The sequence below is a fragment of the Hesperophylax consimilis genome, chromosome 3 (genome assembly GCF_061612785.1).
Source record: "Hesperophylax consimilis isolate HC1 chromosome 3, BYU_Hcon_1.0, whole genome shotgun sequence".
Taxonomy (NCBI): domain Eukaryota; kingdom Metazoa; phylum Arthropoda; class Insecta; order Trichoptera; family Limnephilidae; genus Hesperophylax; species Hesperophylax consimilis.
In genome coordinates, this window is record NC_142838.1 from 16889093 (window position 1) to 16915732 (window position 26640).

Consider the following 26640-nt stretch of genomic DNA (forward strand, 5'->3'; position numbering starts at 1 on the left):
TCACTGGGAAAATCTGCTAAAGTCAAATTGTCAAAACACTCTTCAAATAATAAGGGCATAATTTTGTGTGGCAAATGTTTTATTATTTTTTTTAACAAAAAATATTTGTAGATAAATAAATACATTTCAATAATGTGACGGACAGTGGCATACTCACCAAAACATTTCATCAAAATATTTATGTAGTCAAATTTTCAAATTATCTTAAAATTTTATTCAAAATGAAAACGGTAAAGATATATAGTGAGAACCCATCTCTGTGAAGTCATATTATTATGTAGCCACTTTCCATGAAAGACATTTGCACATGCAACAAACATAATGATGACAGTAACATAATTTTCATCAGATTTAAAGCTGTCAAATGCCCGATGTCTAATGCAATGATTTCCTAATAATATTGATTTGTTTAACTGCAACAAATTTGGAAACCGACTCAGCGACATTGAGGTAGGTGCGATCTTATGCATACTGATAAAACCCCTGGGGGCAGGACACCTGCATTTGCAATGTTGAAGAATCGTACCTAGGCACAATTCAAAGTGCTACAATTACAGTGTCAACCTTTTACATGTTTCTTACCAGCCCCTACGGGTTAAGGATGACTTACGTAGTGAAGGGTTTACAGCAAAGATTTGTGTTTATATGAAATCTGTATACAGATTAAAATACACAACATGGAACTCATTATTAGTAAAATATTACCAATTAAATTGTTTCAGGTTATGTGTTGGGAGATTGGGACTAATTGAGTAACATACAAAAATATTATAAGAAATACCCTGGTTATGAGAATGATCTTACAACAGAATAAACAAAGTGGAACGGAGCACAATTTCCTAGGTTGTTTATGGCTGATGTAGTAGGTTAATGAATATAGACAGCAATAATCCCCAGATATGGCTTATGTTCCTTTTCTCCACTTCTCTCCGTGTGTAAACTCTGTCATGGGCTTCCCAGATATGCCACATGTACCGATGCCCACTCGACCGTTGACATTGTCAGGGGAAGCGAATATACTCTTACCCTTGCTTCCACTTCCTTGCTTTTTTGATGATTTTGCTGCGAAAGATAACCATTTGTTCTTTTCAGATTCGCGATCTTCTTCAATTTTTTTAAACCTCTGTTGTTTTTTCTGCTTTTTCTTTTTAAGGTAGTCCCGAGTGTGTGGTTTGCCCAGCCTAAAAAGAGAGAAAATAAAAATTAAAGAAAAAAACCATTTGTGATTTGGGAACATGGCAAGATTATGTATTTACATTAGCTGACAATGTGCCTGGCATTGCTTAGGTGAAAGACATATACCATCATGGACTTTTCAGTAGGGCTTTTTAAGATATATAATTCTGTAGTACATTATTTTGATGTATCTCATAATGTTTGGCCAGCGTTAGCCTGAAAATATTTTTTTATGACTAAAACATTAGATTCTGATCTTCTCTACTTTATGTAAATGTAATAAGCATGTATTAAATATATTTAAACCTGCCGGAAGAAATTCTCTATATCATAGTGAAATCCCTATCAAAATCCATTGAAGAACTATGCGCGCAGACAGACGCGGATAGCGACTGTATTTTATACTATTTAGAGATTTTTTAAAGATAAGCAAGTACACTTTTTTTTAGCAAATGTTTAGTAAACAAAAATTATGTTGAATATTGGTATAATATGATAAATAATAAATTATTTTTTTGCTTTTGGGACTTCCTTGAAGATTTCCTTCAATAAAGTACATAATATATTACGATTCGAATTATCAGGGTTCGAATTAACGGGGTTGTACTGTATATTTTATTTCATATGAAATTTTAGTTAGTGTATAAAATGAAGTACCTACACATAATTATGATTATTTTTTGGATTTTTTGGATTTTTGGGGATCAGGTGAGAGGCACGAAATAAAAGTCGGTCGTGAAGGTCACAGTGTTTATTTGAGTCAGAGTAGCCGTAACGAGAGTTGACGTGGGACAGATGTATTCACCGGATGCTGGCTGTCATGACAGGTCAAGCGCGGGTCAGTGAGTCGACACCGGGCGCTGTGACCGGGACTCGATGACTGTCAGGCACTGGCGATTTTGGGAATCAGTACTCCAGTGCTGACGGGAAGGCCGAAGGTGCGGCGGACCTTGTAGGCGGTTGAGCGGGAGCTGCGTAGACCAGTGAGGATGCTGCATCTCCTCGTGGTGGTCATGATGCGTGGATGAAGCGCTGGTCAGAGACGCTGGAACCAGGGCGCTGTAATCCGTGTAGCGCTGGCCAGGGACGTGGCCAAGGCGCTAAGATAATGTCCCGATGGAGTCCATGATTGTACGGGCGAAGCCGGGTGTATTGTCCTTCGCGGGGGGGCGCACCGGTTGTCACTCGCGAGATTTGTCCACTGACGGCAGATTGATGACTGACTAACTGCTCGCTGCGTCGGGCTTATTTATACTGTACGGCCGGTGGCAACAGTAGGTAGATGAATTGCAACTAAATCGGAGCCACTCGCTCAGTCTGGGCCTTTCGGGAAGTTTCGGTCGCACTGTGTTAACGCATAGGTGATAGGCTCGAACCTTATGGTGAGTTGTCGTAATGTGCCAGACCGGCTTGCGATCGTATTGCCGCGGGTAGGCGAGTAGATACTTGAAGCAGGTAGGTTGCTTTGTTTTATTTACAGCTGCAAGTACGTACCTAAGTAGATCGAGCTGCCTATTATTAATGAGTTAATCTGGATTCTTCTTGACGCCACAGATTGTTTTGCTGTGTTGCTTTTCCTCCTTCTTTAGCCAACGTTTCAGACAGTATTACATTGCCCATCATCATGACAGATGCAATGGCAATGATGATGAACAGGGTAACGCAACACCGTTTGAAACTTTGGCAAAAAGATTGGGGAACTGCAACATGGCATAATAACCCAACAATAATACTTTTGGCCATCAACATCTCAAATCATATCTGTCATCCCCAGAGGAGGTCGTGAGGAAAATAATTTCCCTCAGAGCCTCTGTCCTCTCTGGGAATGATAAGTGGAGTCTTTTTGAGGAGGGGAAGGAGTTAACATGGGTCTTGAAGAGACCCATGTTGCAGGAGGGAGGAAACACAGAGGCCAGCAAATCGTATCACAGCCGAGCGGTTGATCTCAAGAAATCGTAATAGCGACCCATTCTTATGTGATAAATGTCTATCGTGTAAGTATTTTGGGTGTGCATTTAACGTGTTTCCCGAGTATGTACCGGTGCCAAAGGGATCAATGACGTGAATTCCTCGGATCATCTTCCATTGATCACAGCATACCTACCTAATACCTGTGCTCTGGAGATTGCAATCTGCTTGTTAAAATAGGGGAATCTATAATACGGATCACCCGTTTCTGTAAAGGTTTTTTTCAGGTATTTTGGGGCTCCAGACCAGAGGTGGCTGCCCAATTCAACAGTGAAGCGCACTTGAGATATGTAGTGTCTGCAGTTGTGTACTATAAGTATTTGCGGGCCCTGTACAATAGGCCCAGCTTCTGAGCGGCTAACTTTACTCTGACTTCAGATTATTGTCAATGAAAACCTTAAATTACTATCTAAAGTAAAATATAATAATTATTGTTAAAATATCATAGGTCTTACTTGGATGCCTCATCTCCAGAATCCTCAGCAGGCCTCTTGACACCCGATGATAGCTCCTTGATCTCTTCTATTCCGCACGTCTCAGTCTGATTATATTCTAGGAACGTGACCTTCACCGTTGTCTCTGTCACTTCTCCAATCAACGCCTCATAGAACCTGCAACATGAAGACACTTCCAATAACAGTCAAACTATTCCTTATTTTAATAAATTCTTACTAAAAGAGTCTTAACCTTTGGAACACCGGACCCTTTTCGAGGGGCAAGATGCTTTAAATCAAAAATGATCTCTCAAGTGTTTCAAGAACAAGCGATTCTGTTAAAAAAAATGTATGCACTTTCACATTTTATAAAGCCAGCGCACAATCAGTTTGTCGGCAGGAAAAAAATATTTTCATTGGCCAAACGGTTTTCTAGTGGCTAAGAAGCCCTTGAAGGGTTGATCTTTAAATTTAAAAAAATAATGAATCCAATAAACCGCCGGTTGCCGGTTCTTTAATTTTTAAATTGTGGTTGCTAAAAATTGTGAGTTTGTATTAAATCTAGTAGTAAATAGAAATTTAAAAATTGATAATGAAAGTAATATTTGATAACATTTTTGATACTGGAAGTCAAAATAAAAGTCTATTTTTGTTGATATGCAATGTTTTTTTGCAAAGGCGAAATGTCCATTATTTTTGGGACATATTTGGCATTCCATTTTTAGGGAACAAAAATCTGCCAAAGTTTTTTTCCTAATGAATTTAAAAATGGTAATACATGCAATTAACACACTTCAAGAGGACGAAAATAGGGTCCCGTTCGAGAAAATGGATTTTACTTTAAACTGCTATAAAAGTACTGACTGAAATTAAAGCCTATTTTGTAATACAACTCCATAATCTGGAGTTAAAATCTGTTTTGGGCCATTTAGTGAAGTTTTATGTGTAGAAAATGTACATATTTTATAACATTACAAAAAAATTGGTTGTCAGTTTCACACAAATCATTAAAAAAAAAAATAATAATTTCCGCATCTCCAATGCCATAAGTGTAAGGATTTAATATCCATTCTACAGGTTTAGTATAGTTTCCTTTTGGTTAAATATTCTTCCACACAAGAGACAAGAAGATAAGAAAATGGGAGACTTGTATCATATTGTTTATAGGTACATATTGTTTATAGGTACATATTGTTTATAGGTACATATTGTTTATAGGTACATATTGTTTATAGGTACATATTGTTTATAGGTACATATTGTTTATAGGTACATATTGTTTATAGGTACATATTGTTTATAGGTACATATTGTTTATTGGTACATATTGTTTATAGGTACATATTGTTTATAGGTACATATTGTTTATAGGTACATATACAGCAAAACAATCTTAACCTTTCCGGGAGTAAGTTACGTAATGCTGGCCGTGCTCTGGGGAGTGAGTTTTTTTTGATTAAATATGTGCTTTATGCAAAATAAACAACGGCCGATATCTCTGTCGATAATGATGTAAAATGTTTAAAATTGGTATAAAGTTACAGGAATATGCCCATAGATGGCAATACAATGCATATTTACAGAATCGAGGCGCGAAATTTAACTATGCGACGCCTGTCGTCCATACTCCTTTGGCGAAAGTGTGTACCGTCGTTCATTAGCGTCCATACTCCCGGAAAGGTTAAGAAGTTTTCCAAGGGACCGGAAAAAAAACTGCTGGGATCCAAAAATGGAATTTTTTAAAAATGAAGTTTATTCTAGTATTGTGCACATAATTATTAGTATTGCGTATTAGGTGTATTTGAAACCCAGAAGTAAAATGAATTTGAAATATTTTTGGTTTCCGGGTATGTAAATTTGGGCAAATGAAAAAACCAATTTACGATGTTCCTATGTTGTATGGGGTGTTTGTATTCTCTTTCCTTTCTAAAATGGCTCATAAATAATATGTAAACTGTGAGTGTTTTTATTGTTGTTTTACATCTAATGCAAGTATGCAAGTACCTACAATATTGGAGTCATTTTTATTATTGCGATACATTCAGGCTTCAAACTTAACTTTGAAAGAAAAAATGTAGCTTTTATGGATCTCTTACCATCTCTCACTAGATAAATAGTAATTGCTTGTAGTAATTAAGTTGAAACCAAGTGCTATTTATATATTTTTTGGCGTATGAAGCGTGCACCGGAATTCGACAATTTTATCGAATCTTAAAATTAATAGATAAATAAAAAAAGTCAACTAACTGCCCGTCAACTTTCCACTTCGCTTGGCATTTATCTCCAAGTTTCCATTTTCGTTTTTTGTTTGATGTGCCTCCGATGCCTCGCTCTACCGCTAGGAGGGAAGCCGTCACATCGTCATCATCATTACTGTGACCACCCGAACCTCGGCTGTCTTCCGAAAACTTGATAGATTCCTCCTGTTGAGTTTTGATGAGATCTAGTGTCAATGCAATTACTTCCTCAAGATCCGATTTCAGTTTAAGTAACTCGTCATTATTGGCGTCTGATGTCAGAGCAGCATCAACCTATTGAAGCAAGCGTAATTAGAAAATAAAAAATGCAATATAGTTAGATGTAATTTATAAACCAGTTTATAACAAATTATACCTGCTGTAATTGAAGCTTGTAATTCCTCAAATCGTCCTCCATGTTGAATGTGTTATTAAGTATAGCTAGTTCTTTCACTTAAAGGTAAACATACACTTTTTTCAATAGAATAAATACATAACCTAGCAGAATATCGAGCACATAATCAACGAACACAACTCAAACACAACCAGCAATCGCCATTTAATTTTTAATAGACAATTCCATAGAAACGTTTCAAGTAAAAAAGGTTTTTCCATGGAATGTAGCGATGGGCACAACCAGGGGGTTATAACTCCGATCGAAAATTGGAACCGAAATTTGAACGTCATTTGATTGCCTAACTATAATCCACCAATGAAAAATTCTATAAGCTTTCAGAGATTTTCTCTGTTGTGAAGGATAATAAGTAGGCTTCGAATGAGAATTGTACCCTCTATATATTGGCAAATCTATATTTTTTTGGACCAATTTGTTTTATACAAAAAGCCCGAAGATATCGATCTAGCGTGAGTAATTTATTTATACGATCTAGTGAGTGGTTTATTTATGTACAGGACAATAGAACCCAGGGGCATATAACTCCGGTCTGGCCTTGGAACCGACACGTCCAACTCAGTTTTATTATAAAAAAAAGACATTGGCTTAGAGTTTTGACTCGAGAAAATGATCTGTGAAAGTTCATTTTCTTAGGATAATGCTTTGTCAGGTGAACCTTACCCTCAGGAGACATTTTGATATTTTCTGCTTCAAGGGCGTTTTTATTTTTAAAATAGTTTTTTTGGCTAAAGAAGGAATGGCTGAGCGCCATTGTATTGTATATGGTTGCACCTTTTTTTTAAATGGCCTTGAGTTTCTCTTCCTTATCTATCATCACCGCTCCGTAGGCATATATTCGTGGTTAAGTAGTGTACAAATTTTTTCCATACAAAAAGCCCGAAAATATCGATCTAGTGAGTGGTTTATCTATGGTTACCGCTCTGTTATAAATAATAATGACCGATGTATAATTTCTGAAGTGTTTTAGTGTCCAGGTTTTTATGTCCGATGAAATATTTTCATATTTCTTCTATGGAAAAATGAGAAAAATGTCTATACCTCCAGTATGAATATTCAATATATAGTATTTCCTTAGAATTGGAAGCAGGTACGAAACTTATTTGTACTATTTATTCTGTTTAAATGTAGATATTATATATTTAACGACATATATATATATACGCATTCAAATTCCTAGTCATTTACATCATTGTAATAAGATTACGTTGTTATCTGCAAGTACACATTAAACAATAAACATACACAAGCTACCACAAGCGACACAAGACATAACACAATCTTCCAAAAGTTCGGAGATGAAAGTTGGCCTCAGTGTAGAGGTACCACGAAATTCATACAAATTAAAAATTCGTTTACTAGTAAATACAGAAATCATTGCTAGTAATGAAAAATGGTGGTTGATATTTTTTGCAGTATCTACTTACCAAAATGTTCAATGTTGTAAGACCAAAAATGCTGTCTCTGACCGCAATGACCGCATCTATTGCTTCCGCTGAACTGAACCCGATGATTTTTGCTATCTCGATTAAAGTATTCGATCATGCCCTTCACTAATGGATTGTGCCTGAGAAACCATAGATTTTTTCACAAAAGGTAGGTTTTTTTTCACAGGTACCTAGATCATGAATCTAAAAAGGTACACAAGGTAAGAAAGTACTAATAACAAATAAGATAAAGTAAGTAATATTCGATAATTAATACCTATACCTTTATTGATTGATATAAAGTTCAATTTAATTCTAAATGTGTCGTTTACATATTCACTTATATTGTTAATATTTTTATTTAATAAAAAAGATTATTCATTTAATAATAATATAATTGAAAAAATTAATATTTCAGTCCTGCACTGACGCGAAATATTCGCGCGGCTCTCCGTGTGCCAGCTATTCTATTTTCACAACAAATTATTTGTGTTTTAGCAAAATTATGTTTTTGTAAATTGTACCGTCTTACAGACAACATGTTTATACAGGGTGTATCGGCACTAACCCGACAAACTTTAACCAGCTATTCCTTAGCACATTTGGAGTAAAAAATGTTATGTACACTTTGCTGTCCGGTAACATTTTTTTTCTTTTAAAAACAAAAAATAAATAAAATTTCCACACTCCGCTACTGCCCACAGTATAGGGGTAAAATAATTGGCAACGCCGCGCTACTGTCATCTCTTTCACACATATTCTGTCTCAAGTCCCGTGTGGTTCCCGCCACCCCGTCTCGTATCAGTGGTCAGTGCTGTTTTGGGAGTTCGCATGTCATCAAGTTTCTAGTTTCGTTTTTGTTTTGTTATCTAAGTTTTTACTGTTGAAATATGCCCCTCAATTATCCACCTGCCGAGCAAGCAGATATTGTTTTTGTTTATGGATTTTGCAATGGAAATTCACGAGCAGCCGTAAGGGAGTATCGCATGAGGTTTCCTGGAAGACGCGTCCCACACCATGCTACCTTTGTCCAGGTTTGTACCCTATCAATTGTTTATTGAAACTATTTACATTCATTGATAATGCCAAAAAGCGCTTTTGAAATTTAAACTGGGAACATTAAAAACATAACAAGGGGCCACCAACTTTAAAAATGTAAATTGTACTTTAGGTGATTTGTGTTCAGTGGTCACTAAACGGCGTTTTAAAAAGTTAATTAATTTTAATCTCTAATAAATGCATCATTCACTGCAATTGAATTCACTCCCTTTCTCACCATGGGATTATTTAAATTACTTGAATTCAATTTCACCCCTGTGAATCCAAGATATCAACCGTACCTAGTTAAGAAAATTATAATTTAAAACACTTTGTTATACATTTTACTATAAAAAAATGAAATAAATGAAGAGAAAACGTAAGTTTTCTGATATGTGCCTAAAATAAGTGTTCTTTAAAAATAAAATGAGTGAAAAAGCCCGCGATTGTTTATTTGACATTATTACTGAGCTGAATAATAAAAGCAGTTGTTATTTGTTGTTTTGTTTCAGATGTATCAACAATTGCGTGACTGTGGCATCGGACGGATTGAAGGCGCCGGCGGAGGACACAACATCGTTCCTGTGGCAGTTGAGGAGAGAATCCTGAACTTAATTACCGAAGACCCCACGCTGTCCGTGCGTCGGGTCGCTCTGATGATAGGACACAGGGAACACATGGCGGTATGGAGAGTTCTGAAGAAGCACGGGCTCAAACCTTTTCACTATAGGCGCTGCCAAGGCCTCATGGAGAATGACCACTTTTCCAGAGTCGTGTACTGCAGAAGAATGCTGCATAATGTCATAAGAGATGCAGACTTCATGAAAAACATATTGTTTACCGACGAAGCACAGTTCACTAAAACAGGAGTGCTAAATGTGCACAACTTGCACCATTGGGCTGAACAAAACCCCAAGCTTGTTCGGGAGTCGTCGAGCCAGGACAGATTTTCCATCAACATGTGGGCAGGAATCCTGGGAAATCAAATACTCGGTCCAATCGAGTTGCCTCCCAGACTAAATGGACCGATGTATTTGGAGTTCTTACAAGTGCAACTGGGCGAGATTCTGGAAGATGTGAACCTCGAATTACTACGGAGAATGTGGTTCCAGCACGATGGAGCCCCACCACACTATTCGATTGCCGTGCGGAACTACTTGGATGTCGAGTTTCCTGGTCGTTGGATAGGCCGTGGAAGTCCGGCCATTGCTTGGCCACCAAGATCACCCGACCTGACCCCCCTGGATTACTACCTGTGGGGGGCTCTCAAGGAAAAAGTGTATGCTAAGCCAATAGCCTCAAGAGAGCAACTGCTCGAACGAGTGATGGAAGCCGCTGCAGAAATTAAAGCAAATCCTGCAAACTTAAATAATCAAAATATAACAAGACTACACGCTTGCATCGAAAATAATGGTAGTCACTTCGAACAAATGCTCCAATAAAAAAATTAACATAAACTACATGTCCGCATTTTCATTTATTATTTATTGGTAAAATTCTCACAATGTCATTCATTTACACATCAATATTACCTACATATCAATATTTAATAAAATCTGTAGAAGAGTATGCCCGTCGGCATTCAACAAGTTTTTCGACAAGTGTGTCGAAAAGCGTCTTCTCTCTTTCCTACACACTAAATATTAATGGTTAAAAATGAGACGACTGATGCTTGTAAGCGCGCCAATACGTAAAAACAACGAAACTCGAATAAGAATTGCCAGGTGGGTTTTTTAATCGCTTTAATCTGACTTTAAACAATAATTAAACACGTAAAAATTATTTAATATAATATTACAGTACAGTACTTTGAACCTTCGCAATAAATTTATTTGATTTTAAGTTTAGTTTGTAGAACTCCATTTCAATTTAGAGATTTTTTTTATTTTAACAGTCTTATTAAAAAATTTATAAAAACAGTGTGTTTATAAACAAGTTCTGCTAGTTGTAATTATTATTACGCGTGACAGCTGTTTCACCTTCTGACGGCATTATCAAACTTTGGTAAAGCCACTTACAGACGACGTAAGTGATAACTTTCTTTTTTTATTATTCTGGCTTTATTGATTTCCGAGTAAATTGTCGTAAATTATTATTTGCTAATCCCAATATTATTTGCTAATGCTAATAATTAAGTGAAATTTTAAACAATGCAATAATAGGATTATTGCATTGTTAATTTCACTTAATGTCGTTGGTATTTCCAACTGATGACTCAGGGGTTTATTTCCCTGAATAATTAAGTATTTTGGGGTCTAATTATTATGCATTTCATTACATCCGATAATTTAAACAATTTTTATGTTGAATTGGGGTAAGTTTTATGGCTAAGGGAAGGAGTGGAAGGTGAGGAAGTACCTGGATATTCAGATCTGGTCACCAAATACGGCTAGTCATTTCAAGCAACGTTTAAATTCTAAACCTGGATATTCAGATCTGGTCACCAAATACGGCTAGTCATTTCAAGCAACGTTTAAATTCTGAACCTGGATATTCAGATCTGGTCACCAAATACGGCTAGTCATTTCAAGTAACGTTTAAATTCTAAACCTGGATATTCAGATCTGGTCACCAAATACGGCTAGTCATTTCAAGCAACGTTTAAATTCTGAACCTGGATATTCAGATCTGGTCACCAAATACGGCTAGTCATTTCAAGCAACGTTTAAATTCTAAACCTGGATATTCAGATCTGGTCACCAAATACGGCTAGTCATTTCAAGCAACGTTTAAATTCTGAACCTGGATATTCAGATCTGGTCACCAAATACGGCTAGTCATTTCAAGCAACGTTTAAATTCTAAACCTGGATATTCAGATCTGGTCACCAAATACGGCTAGTCATTTCAAGCAACGTTTAAATTCTGAACCTGGATATTCAGATCTGGTCACCAAATACGGCTAGTCATTTCAAGCAACGTTTAAATTCTGAATTAATTAATCAATTACGAAAAAGCGTGGGGTTAAGAATATTTTTTTTAAATTATAGTTGTAATTTATTGTCGATTTTTTAAAAAAATTGCGATATTTTAAATAAAATTTAATAATTATTGTTTAAATAAATTAGCAATCTGGCAGCATTCATTTGCAGGTGGTCAATCCAATGCAGTCATGACGTTTGTGTGAGTGCTTTCCTTTGTCTCAGTGTGTTGCGCAGCAGTTTTATATGAACCGTTTTTTGATTCATCGGGATTGTTTTTAAAACTATACATTCTTTGTACCTTCAAATTAGTGGAAATAAACTTAAGTGTGTCAAGCTGCTCGTTATATTCCGGTAATTCTGGAAGGCTTTTAACATAAGCAATAATATTCATAAATCACATTCCGCGAAGTTGTAAATAACTAAATTTATTAAAAAATATACGTTGTAGGATAGCCTAGCAAGTAACATTTTGACAGAGCACTTACGGTGATTTAAAAAACAACGGCGCTGTTCAAATAATCCAATTATTATTATTGATAAGTACCTAAGTGAGGAAAATTGTTTTTAAAAGTGCTCAGAATTATTGGACTTCGATTATAAATTCAGGAAATCTACTAATTAGTTTCTTAGTTTCAAAATTAGACTATTTAATACGTGAAACGCGTAAGAGGTGAAACCAAAGCATTCCAGAGGTGAAACAATTTAGATACAAAAATAAAACTGATGTGTACAATACAAGAAGACAATCAGTGATTCGCATACGAAAAATGTGAATAATCATTATTGTTAAATAAAATATTTCTTTTCTGGTACTGGATTATGTAATACGGGCTTCGTTCGCAGCAACACGCGAGAGTTGCGATGTTGCTTTCAAATTTTGACAAAGGATAAAACAGTGGTGACATGTGGTGAAAATATGTTTAATTAATTTTTTATTAAAAAAAAACGTTACCGGACAGCAAAGTGCACATAACATTTTTTACTCCAAATGTGCTAAGGAATAGCTGGTTAAAGTTTGTCGGGTTAGTGCCGATACACCCTGTATATTTATCAAAATACTATATAAGGTGTCCGGGGGTAAAGTGCGCTAAGGTCGGGAGGTGATTATGGTAGAATTAAAAAAGTTGAACAACTTTTTTCGAAATTATAATGTTCATTTCCCGATACAATTTTTTCCTATAGAAGAATATTTATTTTCCCATACAAACAATTCATTTCTTTTACCTAAACACTACTTTAATACATTAGAATTTCTAAAAGTTATTTATCTTTTTTACTTCTAAAATCATGTAGAATCACCACCCCCCCTCCCCGAAGTTAGCGCACTTTACCCCCGAACTCCCTGTATATTATCTACCATATGTAGTTTCCCCAAAACAGATGCTTATATTCTGCGGATTCTTAAGACTACCTACAATAATTGAAATATATACACTTGTTTTGCATATTTTTATTTACTTTATAATTTTTACATTACTTCAAATAATTATATGTACATACATAGTTTCGCATGTGATATACTTTTAAAGGCAGTCTAACTTAAAGTTAACTTAACATTAAAATTATAATAATTTTTAATTTTGCCCTAATAAAATAAAACATATTTATTTAAGTAATAAAGTAGAACATACTTTACAATTAAAATGTTTTCATTATTAGAAATTCAAAGCTAATCTAAAAGAGCTATTTAAAAATGCTAATGGATACAACACTTATAAACTTTCAGTTACATTTGTAACAAAATACGTTAAAAAAATTCCGATAATTAACATAAATCATAAAATTAAACTTGCTTTCAAAGCTGTTTTTGAATAAATTGATTATTAATGGAAAATAAGATAAACCCTAAATTGTGTGGTCGATAGCTACTATTTTATTTACCCCGATAAAAAATTAATAATAATATTTCAAATTACCATCTTTCTCTTTCTAAAACCACAAATTTACAGCATTCACAAAAACTGCATTCAAATTATCATTTTTATTTTTAGAAACAAAATTTTAATAAAGGTAAAAAATGAAGATTTTTTTTCTCAGGAATAGAAATTACTGTTAAAGTTGTGTGAGCAACATGTTAATTACATCATCTGTTCGGCCAATCATACTGTAATATTATGTACTTGGAATTTTTATATTTTTTTTATAAAGAAAGACAAACATTTCCGGGTTACGTATAACCAGACAATATTTTAAAATCTCCTACTACCACCACAGTAAGCGGAAAATGTTGCTTGTGTTGTGATGGAGGACTTAGCCAGCCGAGGAATTGAATACACTAAGCCTGGGTGGGACCCAAACGCGATGTCAACTCAGTCACCGACTGGTCCGGTTACCATTAATTAATACCATTATTTCAGGTTCAAAAGAAAATATTCGTTATTATGTTGAGAACTCTTTATTTTGTTTAAAGGAAAACCATATATTTTTGCTGAAAAAATGAAGGTACAATGGGAATGTACAAATGGATATGCAACAAGCTTTAATCTAATGAATAAAATTTAAAGGAGCAAAATCCTATTTTATAAAGATTTAACAATTATAATATATATTATATTGTGCATTCCAAGCAGTGTTCTACTTTGGTCAGAAATATGTGGTCAATTGTGTGAGTTATGGAAACTACATACAAGAAATAACCTTTCTCTTAAAGCTTTACCACCATTCATGTTTTCCATGTACCTTATACATTTATTATAAGAAAATTTTATCTAGAAATAATTACAATACCCATTAGAAACTTGGTGTTTGAGATTATTTTGTTTTAATTATTTTCATTGAGTACAAATACATTGGGACATCACAAAAATAATAATGAATGATAGATTCAGAATACAGAATACATTTTAATAGTAGGTAATACAACTGCTAGGTGAGTAAAATTTATATACTTTCAGGAAATAATCATTCATATTTTTCTATACGATTTAAGATTGGCAGACATGATATATATGTAATAATATAAAGTTTGTATTTTTTTGTAATATATTAGTATAAAATGAACGAAGTAATAAAATTATTAAAAAGGTTTCATTTGAATAAAACATTGAAATTATCTGTAGCATGGTTAGTCTATTTTTGGTGTCATTAATTTATTGCAAAAAGCTGGTGGATAGAAGGATAATACAAGTTATCTACGTACATAATTCTTATAAAATTGGATTTACGTCCCAGTTGTTTTTACACCTCCCATTAAGAAGGCAAGAGAGCTCAGTAGATAAAGCAGTTAGGGTGATTATATTTTTAAAACACGGATGTGACGTGTCAAGGCCGGTGACTTCCAATCATTTATTTAATACATCTAGGTTCTTTTATAAAACTTATAAGTGTAAGTTTATACACGTTGTTATAATCAATTTATGAATGACAATATTATAATATTGATATTTCAATCATTACTTGTTTAGTTATTTTAAACTATTAAATTATTACTAAATAAACATGCTTCGTACAACAAGTTGAGTTTGTCAATTTGAAAAAAGTATGCTACCACATGTAGTTTATTTTTTTAATGCCATGCTTTTGCATTTAGCTATAACTTTGTGGTTATCCATTATAAATAAATGAAACATTGATACTTTGTTTGAACCACTACATATATTGATTTAATACTCGTATATCAACGCTGACCGGAAACAACACGAACCGAAACAATAAAAAATATATAGTAACTTAACATTACAAAATAATCGGTGAACATTATTCTAAAGTGTTGACGTGGGGGTGGAGGCGTAACTATGAATTAGTGAAGAGTGGGGGGAGGAGATAGAACGGACGGTGAACGGGAACATATCTAAGATGGAACTGTGAGATAATATTTATATTATTAAAATGGAGACACAATTCATCAAACTTCGCAGTTGATTTTCAAGTTCTGTGAAGGTTTTAATCATGTTCTGTTATTATATCATTATTGGTCAATTGTTTCACAACACTGAAATAATAACATAACTTGAATAGAACCTCCACAGAACTTGAAAATCAGCTGTGAAATTTGATGAATTGTTCAAATTCTGTGAAACAACCCGTCCTTCATCATTTATGTTCACAGATTATTTTGTGATGTTTTAAGTTATTAGTTTATTTTTTTCCATGACGAAGGTTCCGAAACCGGTCGACGTTGACGTATAAAAATAATAGTTATTCAAACAAAGTCATTTTGTTTCATTTATTTAAAATAATGTTCAGTTTAAACAGGTTGATAAAACCTATAAGAATACAAAATGAAAAAGTTTTTTTAGTTTTAAACCACTTTATTTTATTATATACTTCGACCGGTTTCGGTTGTTCCCAACCTTCTTCAGGACAATAAATATATAAACTAAATTAAAGTACAGAGGAATCTTATGAGGTAAACGAAAAATAGAAAGAGAAAGCATTTGAGAGAAGGGGTGGGGGCATCAGAGACTGGTAGGTAGAGGGGTAAGGGGAAGGGTGGGGGTTAAGGGAGGAAGAAAGGGAACAACTTTAAAATCGGACTTGTGGTTAGTTCTAACTGTTTATTTAAAATTGGGCAATTACTTTAATTTTTATTTGATTTTACTAGTTCTAAGGCTTCTAAATTATTAAGGCGTATTCCTATTTTATTTTTATGTATAATTTTGACTCCTGTATTTTTATCAAAAGTATGGTTAATATTAATTAAATGTTCGGCAAATTCTGAATAACCAGTACTTGTAATCACCTGACGTGTTCTTTTACTCTAATATTTATGCTACGCCCAGTTTTCCCAATATATATTGCCGGGCAATCGTTGCAATTAAGTTTGTAGATACCAGAGTGGCTTAAAATTATCTTCTTTATCTTTACAATTAATTAAAAGTTTTCTACCTTAGTAACCCCCACCTTCCCTTACCCCTCTACCTACCAGTCTCTGATGCCCCCACCCCTTCTCTCAAATGCTTTCTCTTTCTCTATTTCGTTTACCTCATAAGATTCCTCTGTACTTTAATTTAGTTTATATATTTATTGGCCTGAAGAAGGTTGGGAACAACTGAAACCGGTCGACGTATATAATAAAATAAAATGGTTTAAAACAAAAAACTTTTTCATTTTGTATAATGTCAAGCTACAAAGTGTTTGCTTTCTTCGATAACCTATAAGAATAGTTACCAAATTTATAATAATTTTAACAAAAGCTTTAAAAGTCAAGTTGACACATAAGCCTTAGTAAAGCAAGGGGGCTCATTACGTAGGTAATTATTTCGGTGTTCTAAAAATTAATCAATATTTCATAAATTATTTAATAAAGAATTCTAAGTAAAATAAAAACAAATGTATTTTACAATATATACAAACCTACAGATAAATAGTTTATCTACAATGGAATGGTCAGTTATATAAACTAAATTACCTAATATTTATTACTTATTACGAATAATTTTCATTACTTAGATTTTATGAACGCATCGCATTGATTATTGAATCACGAGGAAAAAATAAAAAGTTAATGATATTGGTAAAATATATTATTTAGCTTTGATTTTATTTTTGAAATCTCTGAAGCAGTTCTCAGCAAATGGTATCCTCAGAATATTATAAAACGCACTGACTGATTGAGGGCTGTAGATCTCTCCAAAATCCATTTAAATTGCTATTTATTGTTATTGTGTTTAATTCGGAGAACTTCATTTTAATATTTTAAATACATCTATTTGAATTTCACCTTTGTTTTCGGTATTGAATGAATGCAAATATTGGAAGCGGAAATTAACTCACTTCCCGAGATAGACTCGTTTTCGCTGACAATGTATTATATCAACATTTGGTGGCAATGACGTACAAACATGCGCATTAATCTGAAATTGGATGACATTACAGCAGTTAATTCCAGTTTTTCCTGGGCTAGAAGGTTCAATCCCTCATTCAAACATTTTTATTTTTATTTTCATGTTTTGATTGAAGATTTGAAATACCTGTACTATGGTAAAAAAAACTTTTTTTTTTCATATTGATTTTTTATAATTTAAAATAGATCGTGTTGAATTTGATTTATTTAAAAAAAAAATTAGTACCAATTAAAAAAAATTACGAAAGCGTTGCATGATTTTAAATATTCGTATTTATTTACGAACCCTTTCTTTTACTTTATGTTTTACAATTTTTTGCATTATTGTAGTAAAAATATTTTTTATGTATTATTCAGCTCTGTGGTTATTATTCTTTCGCTCATGATTTTAATTTTAATTCTTTGCATTGATAAGAAAAATGTACTAAAATTTTATATAATTAGAAATATTTGAGTAAACTTATGTTCTACTTGTGTTCTAGTAAATTTCTTATTTATCTATCACAAAAGCTTGTTCTTTCATACATACAATATATTACGTAATATATAGTTTATGCCTTGTAAATATTAATATCTGGAAACCAACATTTATAACAGATCTACACAACTACAAAATCTGTAAGTAATTATTCTAGGCAGTTACAAAATGGACCGAATTAAAGTTATGTTGATAAAATTGTATATAATACGTAGGTACTAGTTATCAAAAACTTTAGCTCTAATGACTTCTTGGTGCATCAATCAAAGGAAATATTAGATTTAAATGACCTAACCGAAATTAACCGAACAAAAAGATATTTCAAGATGACAAATGTTTCAACCAACCAACATACAATGGAGTAAGAAATATTTTGTTGACTTTAAAATATACATCACTTCATTCTAGTTAAAGTTGCGATTAATTAATTAAAAATCTCTTATTACAAGTAAATGAAATGTTAATCATTTTAAATTTATTAATCGAACGACAGTTTACTAATTTCGAGATATTATAATATCTTCAATATTTTAAATATTATTATTGTAAGCGTCATCTTTGTGCCCTAATTATTAATTATGTTTTATCTACAAAATAAAGATAGATTTTGTTTAAGTTTTAAATACTTACTATTTTAGGGATTTTTTTTATCAAAAGCAGTAAGCGTCTTTAGGTGGTCTTTAACCGTTAATTCTATGAATGCCAATATGCAATAAAATTTTCTTTGAGCTACTTATTCAATTTTTTTAAATGTAACATTTTTTACCATAAAATGGAATTGTTTTATAAGGGACACTTTCATGGACCGCCTTTATAATGAGTCATGTTGATCCCTGAATTGTTTTTATTTATACATGCCTCAACGGTAAATGGTTATCCATTCCAAATTACCAAAACTAGATATTGTTCATCGGAGAATGCAACGGTTTATTCCGTTGTAAACCGTCCATGGTCATGGTGGAGAGTCGTCTACATACTTGGTACAACGGTTTATTCCATTGTAAACCGCTCATAGTCATGGTGGAGAGTCGCCTACATACTTGCTACAACGGTTTATTCCGTTATAAACCGTCCATGGTCATGGTGGAGAGTCGTCTACATACTTGGTACAACGGTTTATTCCGTTATAAACCGCTCATAGTCATGGTGGAGAGTCGCCTACATCCTTGCTACAACGGTTTATTCCGTTATAAACCGTCCATGGTCATGGTGGAGAGTCGTCTACATACTTGGTACAACGGTTTATTCCGTTATAAACCGCTCATAGTCATGGTGGAGAGTCGCCTACATCCTTGCTACAACGGTTTATTCCGTTATAAACCGCTCATAGTCATGGTGGAGGGTCGTCTACATACTTGGTACAATTGTTTATTCCATTGTAAACCGTCCACGGTCGTATTGGAGAGTCGTCTACATACTTGGTACAAGCCGTTTTATTACGGAAACGCGAAACTAGTAAGCTTATTATAGGTTATAAATGGTATTATTATAAAATGTGTTCATACTACATCTATATAAGCCATTATTAAAAAATGAATTTACCGTCTGAAATACGAGTAGCTTAAAACGCCAAAAAATAGTTGTACGAATAAATTTTGCTAACCAAGCGAGTAAAATTAAGTCATCATTGAAATTGACCCCTTTAGTTTTTTTTACAAAATCCTTCCAATCGCAAAACACAAACAAGAATCAAAATTCAGATGCGAAAAAAGTAATAATTTTCAAATCAGATTTTAGAACAAATATAAAAATATATTCGCAAATTCTTTTGAATTGAATGCATACATAATTTACTGGACTTTTGGTTGTTTACTGCCTTTCATGTTATTGAAAACATATTGTATATTTAGCGAGTCTTACATTTCCACGGTCGTATTTCAAATAAAGTCGTGGGCTTGAGAAATACATACATACTTGAATTTGCTATATAAATCAACTGAATGTTCCCAAAAACTACTAAGGTAAGAAAGCATTGCAAAATCTTCCCGGAAAAGGTTAATTCCTAAAAGTTAAACCTTCGTAAGCACCTCTTTATGAGCTTTGCAGACTAATAAATTTGTTGCAAAATTATTCTTTATCGATGGATCACATTTTAATAATTGTATTAATTATCAAACTTATGATTAAGAATTCAGATGTTTAAGAATTACTATTTGCATTGTAATACTTACTCATTGTTTTAATGTAATGGTCTTTAGTTAAACTTATTGTACTCCGATTTCGATCTATTACTAGTAAGTTAAGTCTCTTAAAACTATAATTAGCTAGTTAAAGACTAGCCTTCGAAATAAGGAAGCCATTCGAATATTCAAGCTAAATATCTTTATTTACATTATTATTTAGATTGTAATAATAATAATAATAGTTTATGGTCTTTTATAAGCAAAATGAAATAAATTTAAAACGAAAAAATATGTTATTTTTATTTTTTAAAGATGTAAGATTTTTCGAAAATCCCCATTCAATTTTTGATATAGGATGTTCAATATCTGAAGATTATTTATAATTTCTCACTGGGGAGAATCATAGGAAAAAAAGTTGTCTCATGATAAATACAGTTTTCAACAGAGATTGGATAACCAGACACCAAATGAAATTCGAAATGAGTGAATTCCAAATCTAGTAACATAATATTTGACGACAGTCTCTTCACTAAATTAATTAAGACTATCCGAATGGTAGTTTTGTCGAAATCTGAACGAAAGTGGAAAACTCTTCAATTAAATTTTTAGTTTAATTATGTAGTAAGTACATACGCCGTTAATTTAATAATTTACGACACCGAAAATACTTAGAAAAAAAAGTAAATCGTCTTTGAGATTTGGTTTGGTTCCAGGCGGTTAGAGATGTTGGGGGGCGGGGGGTGAGGCCAGGGGAGGAGTGTGTGTCAGACCTCCTCGGCGGCGCGGGGCCGAGGGGGCTCGGGCCTCAGTAGGTGGAGGTCCAGCGGCACGGGGGCGTCGCCCGGCCTCCTGCCACGGGGGCCCTGCCGCCCGTTGCTGCCCCCGGAGATGGGGGTGATGATGATCTCGGTAGTGGCCGCCACGCGGAGCAGCGCCGTGTCTTCTGTCGCCATGGAATCGTAGTCCCCTTCGTGGTCTATCTCTTCCAGGCCCCCCTCGCATCCCTCATCCAGTACCTCATCCTCTCCTTCATCCAGTGCGTCGCCATCGCCGGTGGCCCACGCCCCGTCATCTGCGGAGCCGCTGTCGCTTCCGTCGGCAGACCCTGAAATCATCAATATCATCATTGACATTGTGTTAAAGTATGTTTGGACTTATATATAATTAGGCTTCAGTATTGCGTAAGAATTAAGGATAGTCGTACATGTAGATTACATTCCTGGAAAATACAACAAAATTATTTGCGCCATCTGTTTGTCAAGGTGTAAATAATAAGTTGTGGAAAGTAGAGGCCCCAACAACTTTCTAAAGAATGTTTAAAACCCTCCCCACCTTTATCCTTCCCCCCAGGGTAGAATCCCCGTGTGAATGCTATAGCTACGCCACTGTATAGTGGAAACACAGAGAGATTGGCCGCGGTGAACTCGAGGATTAATATTTAGAATAAATTAATAGTATTTTCTAGTTTCGCCGCAGTAAATTTCTCTGTGGATGGAGTATGGTACCAAATTTCTAAATAACATGAACATTTACATAAACACAATAACACTTAGAAAGTAGATAAGTTTTGCAGGTTTATAATCACAATTACCATAATCAATAAAAAAATGTTAATCTATGTATACCACATTTAAAACATAGACAGATTGGCATAAATATCAGAACAGACGAGCAAAAGAAAAATGAGAACTTTAACGACGCCGTAAGTTTTTTGATGTAATTAAATAAATACATGATTTACAATAAAGGTAAGGTAAAAAAGGAAACATTCGAAAAAAGAAAAAAAAAATCCAACGAAAAGTGCTCACCTTCTTGAGTTTATCAAATCATCAAATTAACTAATTTCCATTATCAAATTAACTAATTCGTACAGAAACGGAAATTTCGAAATGGTTAGTTAGTTGTTTGTTTCTTGCTGCATCGCAAAACAATTTCGAGTTAAAATCATTTTATTGTTAAATCTTTAACCAATTCGCACAGAAACGGAAATGGCATCATGGTTAGTTAGTTGTTTGTTTCTTGCTGCATCGCAAAACAATTTCGAGTAAAAGTCATTTTATTGTTAAATCATAACACTTACCACATTCAAAGATTTAAATGAATTTTTCGTACCCTCTCGTCGAGTATCCCATACGAATGATTTATTTAAAGAAATGTATTTGCTACCAAAGCACCATCGTAAGATCGTCATACCTAATGTCCACTGAACCGACAACTGAAGATGGTACCATCACTTCTATCAATTTGGCTACCTGCACCCACTCCGGCGTCAAATTGTGGGTTTTAATTTTTAATCTGCAGTAAATCCAAATAGCTTTCTGTAAACTGTGGATTTGAAATTTATGGGGTGACCGCTGCATCTCAAAGACCTGTTCGACCCGAATCAATCTTTCATAGGGAGGGGGCAAGATTTATGGTATTTCAAATGTACTTTATGTATAAAGTGGACCTTAATCCAGAAATGTTTCCTCCCTTGTGATGTCAAATGTTTTTTCATGCATTTTTAAGAGATTCTCTCGATTTACAACTCTAGTTCTAGCGACGTTTTTACGGTCGCTCGTTGAAAAGATGTATCGTTTTCCAACGAAGACATTGTTGAATTCTTTAAATAAATTATGACGGTATTAAGGCATGTTCCCAATAAAGTTGTCCGAGTTTGATATTTTTCAGTAGGGTCAATAGGTATTGGTGGCGTATTCTGAAATACGCCACCAATACCTATTGTAGCTTGGTAGATAGGAAAAAGGAAGAGGAAAGTTTGGAAGACCTGGTAAAAAATAGCTTTTGTTTCCAATTATGGTGGTCTCTCATCAGGGTAATACTAAGATCTTACACCCTTGAACTGATTTGCTTTGAATTTGAGTGTTTATTTAATAATTGGAATTGTTTGTTGATTAAAGTGATAAAGCACCTGCCTATATTATAATATTTAACAAAAAATTATTTGAATTTTCTTTTTCATAATTGAAATTCCAGTGAACTCTAGGCCCATAGTTAAGGATATAGCTCTTCCACGATGGTTGTTAGTAGGTTGTGAAAATAGACCCGCTATAATTAAGGATGCCCTGAGGAAAATAATTACCCTCAGGGCCTAAGTCATATTTGGGGATGCTGTGTGGAGGAAATTTTTAAGGAAAAGAAGGAAAGGAAGTTCTGGGAAGGAAAAAGGCACGAGGGGCGGGTAGGCATCTGGGGGTCAGTGTGCCAAGGAGTGACTGACGTATGAATCCATCCCTCCCACCGCGGAGCAAGTCGATGGGTCGAGAGAGTCTGGTTGGAGGGCTTAAAAGGTCTCCCTCAACCAGTCTCTCCTGATCCAGCCCGCCACGCGGTATGTGGGCAGACGCAATCGCCACAAAGACCTAGGCCAACCCCACCCCATGAACCAGGCACCCCTGCTAAGTCACCAAACGTTGGAAACCCCTTTGGATGACCTATGGAAGAGGTCCCGGGGCGGCGAAACCCATTCCCTCCTCCCAAATTACATTGAAGTATTCGGAAAACATTATATCTTTCAATCTATATTTGAGCGTTCACACTACACACAGCACCAAAGATATTAGAAGAACTCTAATATCTTTGCACAGCACACTACTACATACTGCACATTGCATACTTAACACGCCTAAAACAATTTTAATTCTAAAAAAATTGTCAATACTATAAAATACTTTCGACAATATTAGTAAATGGTTACATAAAAATAAAAACTAAATCGCCATAATAGTGAGTTGCCGCCATAATATTATAAGAAGAACATAGGAAATGCGACGTGGGCGCGTTTTGTGTTCCAAAAATCTGACCATTCGTCGCTTAAATTTAAAACTCATAAATTCAGTCTCTAAGAACAAATTAAAAATCTGATGGAATGGCGTATGCGATGTCAGGCAGTGTAAGAGAGACAGAGTACGCAATATTGATTGGCTGTCTCAATCTATTAGTCAAAAAGTACCATATCAGCGAGTCATTGGTTTCCATTCTAATATACATTTCTATTTCTTTATCTAGTTTTTGCCGGTGTAACGATTTAACATGAAAAACAAAATAATTTTTCGAGGTTTTCACGATGTTTCAATATGTTTATCATAATATCAATTAGGTGTCTATGTTATAATCAGCAACCAGCAACCGATCCGCCGTAGTTACGTAATGTTAAATGAAGGTAATAAATGCTTTTGAAACGCCACGTAACAAGAATAAATTGATGGCCCCTGACAAATATGTTTCCCGGTGGAACGAAGGTTTTGGACAGGACAGGTCACGTTGATGTGAAAATTTGAACACGTGAGCCATATCGGACGTTGCAAAACAATTCGTAGATTTCCGTATAAAAACGTATTACGTGGGCAGTAGGTAGAATTGAAGGAGCTTTTAATCATTTTCCAAAATCATCACAAATGTTTTAATAATATATATAATTTGAATGGTAAGAAATATTTGATTTAGTGTTAATAGTGAGGGGTTTTTAAATAACTGCTAGGTTTTATGTATCGTGGAATGAGTAATTACTACCCGGATTCAACACCTCTCATTCATTACTCTCAACACATTTTCTCAAAGTTTTTTACTATTTGCACCATACTTTTCGACTAACTCTTTATGAGTCCTTTTTCTTACTAAAAAAATGATACAAATTGATGTATTTTTACTTGGAAAATTATGATTTTGTAAACCTGAATTGATAGAAATGCGATCTGAAAATATCAAAAGATATTTTTTTTGTTATTTTAAATTTTATGATCCCAGAACTCACCATTGATAAAACTGGTGGGGTTGTGTGGCAGAAACAGATTTTCTGCGGTATCTAAAAATCATGAACAAACTACACTACACAATGTAAATTAACCATACAAATAAATATATCAATTTATGATTATTCAGTGTATTGTCATGAACCAATTAATGTACTTTCAATTTCCCGCCAATTTGCCACATCACACTTCTAATTAAACCTCCGCCTGTCAGCTCTGGATTGCCGGGTAGTCCCAGTAGCTGATCTCTTGAGACCCGTCCTAGTGTTACAATCGTTTGTCAGACTTACAACTATTCGAGACACCCGCGGGGAATTGTGTACAGAACTAGCATCCTTATAAGATTAGCGAGTCATACAAATTGACTTCTAAAGCGGCTCGACATACTACGTACAAGACAAGATAGTCACTTAAACAACGTAATGACAAGTGATTGCATTTAAATATAAATTGGCAACATTAACTTCATTACGTTACGGATAAAAACTCATTAGTTACCACTTAGCACGTTTCATAGAATTTGTACATTTCATAAAATTTCAAAGTTAAAATTTAAGTTCTGTGAAAGTCCTATTCAAGTTCTATTATTTTTTAAGCATGGGCCGGTTATTTTACAGTACTTGGATAGTTACAGAACTAGAATATTAACTTTGAAATTTGATGAATTATTCAAATTCCATGAAACAACCCGTTCATGAGTAAAGAAAAATTTTGGCGGCAGTGGTGGAATAAAACATGTTCAGCTCACGTTAAAATAACATAAACGTAAATTTTTGCGATTTCAATCATCCCTTACTACACGTTACTGCTTATTGGGTAGATACCGGGTTCCCATAAGGAGATACACAGGTACATTCGTTATTAATTATTATGTAGCTACCATATTTTAGGGGAACGGGAGTTTCAGTAATCTGTAGGAATACGAATATCTATATTTATAGGTAAATGAGATTAATCTTGGTCGATTCGTACATTTCTATACTTGATTATTGATTATTATATTATTATATTGATTATTAAGATCAAAGATGTGTGTAATAATACAATGACTCACTGAAGTTTAATAGTGGTTTATTACTGTATGCACAATGTTTTTAACTTTATGTCCGGGTTAAATCCAGTGGCGTAGCTAGGTAACCAAGGGCCCTGGGGCAAATTAAAAAATGGGGCCCCACTGCTATGTAAACTGATTAGGTTTTATCAAATAAAAATATGAAATGTACAAACACTTTAAAAATGCTAAGCTACAAGCTCTTTTTCGTGCACTGCAGACAGCAGGGCAGGTAATAAAAATATTAAACAGTAACAACATAAATTACAATTAATACTTGGTGTAGGTTTGGCTAATAAAACGAAATAGAGAAGATTCGAGGGTTTATTATATAAAGGTCGGGCCTACCAACTGACTAAATAACAATTATATTTACAATTTTTTCCTAGCTTTAGTTTTCGCAAAAGTATCAATGACTTCGTTTAAATCAAGGCTTGATGCGGTTTAGTTTTCAATTGCTATTAGCGATAAATGTGTTTGGCCCATCTTATTTCTTAAATTATTTTTTATTTGCTAAATGACCTTTCAGCTGCTGCAGAAGTGACAGGAATTGTAAAGAATAATAACATTGCTGTAAATACTTCCGTTAGGTCGCATTCTAGCACTCCATATTTGCTCATATTTCCTTACATAAATGGTGAACAGTCCATGCTTGAGTTAGTTGAGGTAAAACTAGATGGTAAATATTAATAAATTGAAGTGAAAAACTAGGGCCTATATCTGAATATTTTCTTTGGAATTCGTCACACTTTTGTAATAAAGTTGCTTCATCAACATTTAATAAATAATCGAATATATGACAGACTGCACTCATACCAATAAAACGTGTATCTAATT

The 26640-nt window shown here is 34.2% G+C and overlaps 2 protein-coding genes across 10 annotated transcripts in view; both read right to left on the reverse strand.

Moving 5' to 3' along the window:
- Positions 1-61: 61 nt before the first annotated feature.
- On the reverse strand, positions 62-6392 carry Spf30 (survival of motor neuron-related-splicing factor 30). Its single transcript, XM_089650921.1, has 4 exons — positions 6192-6392; positions 5826-6109; positions 3600-3755; positions 62-1181 (listed from the first exon to the last, which is right to left on the reverse strand). The coding sequence occupies exons 1-4, from the start codon at positions 6231-6233 to the stop codon at positions 905-907; spliced, it is 759 nt and encodes a 252-aa protein (XP_089507047.1). The 5' UTR covers positions 6234-6392; the 3' UTR covers positions 62-904.
- A 6749-nt stretch (positions 6393-13141) lies between these two features.
- The window catches only part of LOC149425034 (potassium voltage-gated channel subfamily KQT member 1-like), a 399798-nt gene continuing 386299 nt past the window's right edge, over positions 13142-26640 (reverse strand). For all 9 annotated transcript variants that reach the window (XM_089648572.1, XM_089648565.1, XM_089648558.1 and 6 more), the window contains one exon: positions 13142-21106. In XM_089648572.1, the coding sequence (XP_089504698.1) occupies positions 20766-21106 (341 nt within the window). In that variant the 3' untranslated portion in view covers positions 13142-20765. The remainder of the gene's footprint in view (positions 21107-26640) is intronic.